This window comes from Limulus polyphemus, unplaced genomic scaffold (genome assembly GCF_000517525.1).
Source record: "Limulus polyphemus unplaced genomic scaffold, Limulus_polyphemus-2.1.2 Scaffold445, whole genome shotgun sequence".
Classification (NCBI taxonomy): Eukaryota; Metazoa; Arthropoda; class Merostomata; order Xiphosura; family Limulidae; genus Limulus; species Limulus polyphemus.
This window is the reverse complement of record NW_013666055.1, coordinates 113,146-119,420: the sequence shown is the minus strand read 5'-3', so window position 1 is coordinate 119,420 and position 6,275 is coordinate 113,146. Positions and strand designations below refer to the sequence as shown.

The 6,275-nt window shown below is 30.8% G+C and overlaps 1 protein-coding gene across 1 annotated transcript in view; it reads left to right on the top strand.

Moving 5' to 3' along the window:
• The first annotated feature begins 1,512 nt into the window (after window positions 1-1,512).
• The window catches only part of LOC106458327 (sodium/potassium-transporting ATPase subunit beta-like), a 25,678-nt gene continuing 20,915 nt past the window's right edge, over window positions 1,513-6,275 (top strand). Inside the window, exon 1 of the mRNA XM_013917836.2 lies at window positions 1,513-1,708. Coding sequence (XP_013773290.1) covers window positions 1,585-1,708 — 124 coding nt within the window. The 5' untranslated portion in view covers window positions 1,513-1,584. The remainder of the gene's footprint in view (window positions 1,709-6,275) is intronic.

Genomic DNA, 6,275 nt, shown 5'->3' with positions numbered 1-6,275 from the left:
GTCTGCTGGTTCGATGAAGTTAACTTATGATAAGAGATCTACTGAAGTCAGCTTTGAACCAGGAGACAAGGTGTGGCTGTATAATCCCAGGAAGACCAAAGGGAAGTCTCCTAAGTTGTCTTCTCCATGGGAAGGCCCATATGACACAGTGGATCGTCTCACAGACGTGACTTTCCAGATAAAATGTGGTCGGCGAGGTAAGCCAAAAGTGGTGCATGCCAACAGGCTTTGGCATTATCACGGTCCAGGACATTTCAGTTGGGATGAAGTGAACAACAGAACAAATGACGCTGTCACCTGAAAAAGCCACCGTAGAAGAAGAAACTCTACTCAGTTTTGAGAAGGGAAACGGTGAAGCTCTTAATGAAGTTACTACCACTGATGTGACTGTTACCGACGATAGGACATTTCCTGATGAAGCAGATGAACCCCATATGAAGCAGAAGCCAACGAGAAGGAGACCAGTATGGAAGAAGATACGTCCTGTAAAATTAAGAGACTTTGTTGAATTGTAATTTTGTGTTTGTAATTCTTTACATTTAATTAAGTTATTGTTAATTGTTATTGGTTTATTGTAAGTGGCTATTGTTCGGGACGAACAATACTAAGGAGGAGCAGTGTTGCGTCAGCGAGGTCACGTGACTAGTATCACGCCACCTCTTTCTAAAAATATCCTGTTCCTTCGTGAATGTTCCTGTTCCTTCCTAGCGTTTACTAGATGTGTGTTAGTGTTGTATATATAAGACCGGCCACGAAGCGACGGGGAGGTAATGAGTAATTGAATGTATGCGGATAAAATATTGTTGGCCACGTGAGACGTGAGTTATAGCGTTGTTATAGAGCGACTGTTGAAATTAAGTGTATCGTAAAGTTGTATTCGGAAAGAATAAACCAGTTTTATTTAAGAAAGGACTTGTGTCGCTAAAGTTTCGTCGGAAAGAATTTACGGAAAATTAACTAACGAACGGAGACGTTACAATACTTTTGTATCTTATAACAAAAACACCAATTTATTTTTATTCAACGCAGCTCGTTGTTTGACCAATAAATATAATGTCAACCAGTAAAAATAATAAAAATTCACAATTTGCCTTCACATTAACAAAAATATCTTCAAACATTTAAATGTATATGATATTCTAACATAAGTATATATCATATGTACTTTTCATTGAGAATTATCAACAAAAATTATTTTGAAATATGAAAAACAGAACTAATGTGTTGCTGCATTATATATGATTAATTATGGTATATACATTTTGTAACATACATTAATTCACGACAATGGCCCCCAGTGGCACAGAGGTATGTCTGCGGACTTACAACGCTAGAATCCGGGTTTCTATACCCGTGGTGGGCAGAGCACAGATAGCCCATTGTGTAGCTTTGTGCTTAATTACAAACAAACGTCACCACAATGGAGATTTTTATTGTGGTATTATATTATAATATATAAATATATGTATATAGCGCCATCTAGTGATAATAATTGATGTGGTTCAGTAGAGCGGCGAACGGACGCTTAGGTTGTAGGTTTGCGGGAGCTTGTTCTTGTTGATCGATCGTCTGCCTGCTGCAAAGATGGCTGAGAAAGACATAGAGTATTTAAAGTCACCAGATGAGAAAACAAAATGGGAATCTACGAAAGAATTCATTTGGAATCCTCGAACAGGACAGTTTTGTGGAAGAACAGGAGCTAGTTGGGGTAAGCAGGAAGTGAAGTTGTATAATTTGTGCGTAACATAGCTGTTTAATTTAGTTGTAGAAAATTTTTTACCTAAGTTACACTACGTTATGAGGAGAGAGTAAAATTATACTGCAAGGCTTATCTACTATTGGATGCCGGATATATAGGGCTCCAAAGCTACGCCAAGCTCAGACTATAGTGGAGACACCCGAAATAGTGTCGTTAATGTTGCATACTCCTGGTAGCTGGGAGAGGAAAATCAAGCAATGCTTGAAGAATAAAAAAAAAATAAAAAAAACAAAAACTACTAATGAATATTATTATTAACACGACCTAAATTTCGTTATTCAATGTAATCATAAGAGAATATTTTTATTGCTAATTACGTATTAAAGTTGTGAAGAGCAAGAATAGAAATTAAAATAGGAAACTGAAGCCACTTTCCCAGATTTACTGTTCATTATCATATTGCTTGCATTTCCTGATTTAGGGATAAAATAATTACATTATGAAAGTATGCATCTTGAGTCACTAATTTACTTAGGTTAATAGTAAAAATCAAATTATTGCTAATTGAGTAAATTGCTTAAAACAATTTGAGGTAGTGTGAGTAGTACAGGCTACTTTTTATCAGTATACTATAATTATGATAGTGTGTAATTTTAGGTTTAGATTTTAGTTTTCACTAGATATAGCTAATAAGTAATGAATTATGTTGTAAATATGTTATAAAGGGTTATTAGAACACAATGCACATTTTGCAACAGCATTAGAAGATCTGACTTGGTGTAGAACAACAATATAATTTTCTTTCCAATTTTATTCAAACTAAAAAATGAAAATGCCAAATAATATGGTTATTTGAGGTAAAAATTATAAGCAAGTTTAGCCAAGTAGCATAAGAAAACATAAAAAATACTGTTTGAAGTTTTAGAAAAACTGTAAAAAACAGTTACATTTTTTAAAAAATTCAAGCAGTTAAAGCTGTACATCTAAAAACACTTTGCAAGCAAATTATGTAACAGAAAACTAGTGCTTTTTAATTTTCAAAATGTACTTGTATCATTAAAGTGGAGAAACTTTTTACACTCTTAATCTCCATTCAAACAATCATGCAAAAGCTAAAGTAACCAAATATTTATCTTTCATTATTAAATTACAATAGAAAGCTCAAATTATTATTCTTACTGCTGGAAAAATTATAGGAATAATAGTGAAAAAAAGAGTGAATTATTTAAACCTTTTGTGAACTCAAATTATGTAATCAGAGTTTTGTTTCTGTAATACTTATTTATAAACTTAATAAAATATTTTATTTTGCATATTACTAGTCCATATTTCTCAGTTGCAGTTGAAGTTTGCAAACTTATTGTTGGAGTAAGTTAAAAAGAAGTTGGATATTATTTATTGACAGTAAATTGTTGTTTGTCTCTGTCCTGCATTCAACCATTTAATCATAATTATGCCATATTTTACTTCATTCTTCAAACCCCTTGAAAGGAATTTTTGTAGCAGTGTGCATGTAGGTGTAATAGGTTTTAACTGCTATCTTAAGAAGGAGTGCCTTCTGTCTTCAGATATAAATTATGTTGAATCATAGCTCTGAGAACCAGAGTAAAAATTATAGCTGGTAATTATCATTACAGAAGAATCACATTACTGAGCTATATATATTACTTGCCTTAGACATTGATGAATAGTCTAACACTGATATATACAAATACTTCTATTTATTTTTTGCATTAGTTGTGAAAAAGCTCATCATATAAATAAAAGAATGATGAATTATGTTAATTTACAGTTAAGTAAAATTTCATTTTGTTTTTGTGCACATAGATGAAACATTTGGAGAATTTTTTTCACATACATGTTTTTGTTCAAGTCGGGCATTTTGATCTTTAGAACCTTACCTAAAAGTAAAATGTCTGTTATAGGTATAGGTCCGATTTCTACCAATCCAAACCCACTAAATTTGCATAACAATTTTTATTATGAGTAAAATTCAGAACAATCCAAATTCAGACATTTTTTAAGTGAAATATTATTACCTACCATTCTTTTATAATAAATATTTTCACAAGTACACGCAAATACTTTTCTGATTCTGAATTTATTAACTCCTCTTCTTAATTACTAAAGTTGTCTCTACTTGTATGATTCTAAAAAATCGACATTAATAACATCCACTTTGAAGTCTTATAGATACTGAAACATTTGTTTTCTGGGTTCAGTAATAGCAGTAAAACATTGTGCTATTAAACTTATTAAATATATGTTTAAAAAAAATAAATGCCAGAATTTGTACTTATACTGTATTAAAATACTTGATATTAATTATGACTTATAAAACAGGGTCTCATTCTGTTTGCTGAAAAACATTCAACTAACTTCATTACTTGATCAAAAAGAAAGTATTTTTAATAATGTTGTAATTAGTTTTAGACAACTAACTTATAAATGATAATGAAACTTGTAAGCTACCTTTATGATATCATTGCAAAGTTTCTTTAAAAGGAATGGTGAAAAATTTTAATTGTAAGGTAGCAAAATATAAAATAATTAGTAATAATGTTATTGATAAATCACGTCATTGCATTTAGATGTATTGGGTGTGTTTTGTACAATACTGACAAACATTTTCATATCAGCATTAGAATTTTCCTTAAATATATTTGTCTGATGCTTGCTTTAAAAACTCCCCTTGTGGGACAAGTAGTAAGTCTATTCACTTACACTGCTAAAATCCAGGGTTTGATTCCCCAAAGTGGACACAGAAGATAACTCAATGTGGCTTTGCTCTAAAAACAAACAAACATACTTTAAAAAAGCTAATGAGCTGAAAATTAGCATGTTGTCTAATTTTCAGAGTAATCTTGAAGTGCACTAAATATTCTTAAGAAAAGCACATTTATTTTGTTTAGTTTTAATTTTTGATTTTATAATGAATTAGAAATGTTTTTCACTGCAAAAAATATTAAGATTATTTTTGCATTGAACTTGAAATGCACTTGAAGCTGCATTTCAGTTTCATGCTTACAAATGTGATTTTTCCTAAATTTTGTGATTTTTATGTTTGTTTTGGAAACAAAATTTGTTAAACAGAGAAAGTAAAAACTTGTGTAACCATTTCTGAGTTTTTAATCTATACCTTAGTAACTTTAACATAGAATTTCATACAGCTATATATATGTAGTATCTTTAACATAAAAAATCTCTCATTGTGTCCAGAAATAAAGTGCTGGTAATAAAAATACATTGAGATATTAACATGTAATAATTTATTTTTAATTTAAGTACTTTATGAATGTATTTTAGTTTCTGTACTGTTCATTTATATGACAGCAGAAATTTTATTGAAAACATTTGTTAATAAAATCTCAATTACTTTGTTGTGACAAGTTGGTTTGGAGAACATGTAAAAAGGATGTTGTTTTGAATTCCTAGAATGTCCAAAGTTCATCCTCCCCTGGAAATTAAAGCAATTATTTAATAATTTCCATGAGAAGATCTGCTAAAATTCGACAATAATAATTACAATTAGTAATAAATTATGAATAACAGGCAAACTGTAAAACAGCTGCTATAATTCATCCATTAATAAACTCACATTGACATTTGTGTATTACTTCTTCAAGCGCAGACTTGGTTGTTTATAAATTTATCCACTTATTATACTTATAAATGCTTCGAAATTTTTTTCTTGCTCTGTCCACATGAACAGATATTGATGTACTAATGTCTTCTGTTGTAACCATAATTAGTAAAGTTTTGTTGTATGTATTAACAGCTATTGATGTACTAATGTCTTAAGTTGTAACCATACTTAGTAAGTTTCATGTTGAACGTATGAACAGCTGTTGATGTTATTAGGTATTACAATTTCGAAAGGTCTGAAATTGAGTTAAATGATACTTTAAATTTAGTAGTTAAATTGTACTTTGAATTTAGCAGTTCAGTAAAAGCCGATATGTAGTCAGTTTATGATATTTGCCAACAAAATTGATACACACAATTTTATTTTTTTTAAACACAAATACGTTTTAATATACGTACACAAAAATACAATTTACAATAACAGTTATTACAAACAATGATTTATAAACAAAAGTTTCACAAACTTACAAGCAATATAAAGTCTTCTTTCTAGGCTGGAACTTCTTCGATATCTTATCGAGGGTTCAAGATGAACAGGTTGATGTAGGTACAATTCCCTTAACGGGGAACTAGCTAGCTTTGTCCTTCGTTATTCACCAGCCACACACGCTGAGTTTTACACGATGAAGTTATATAATGTTTTCGTAAAAATACTAACGTTCGATGAGAATCCACTGAAGTTAAATGGTTTATAATGTTCGAACTTTGTAAATGCTCCTTGTCAAATATTTGAAGTTTTCCGATTGATAAGCGTTTTAACAATCACAGTTATATCTTCCGAAGTTTATAGCACACTGACTATAGCAAACTAATAATAGATACTCCTCTTTTTTGGCGTGTCCCGTTGGTTATATTTATAGGCGTTTACGTACATACATATATTGTACATTCTTACACTCGAGAATCTTCTACAACTTTAGAGAATAGGCGG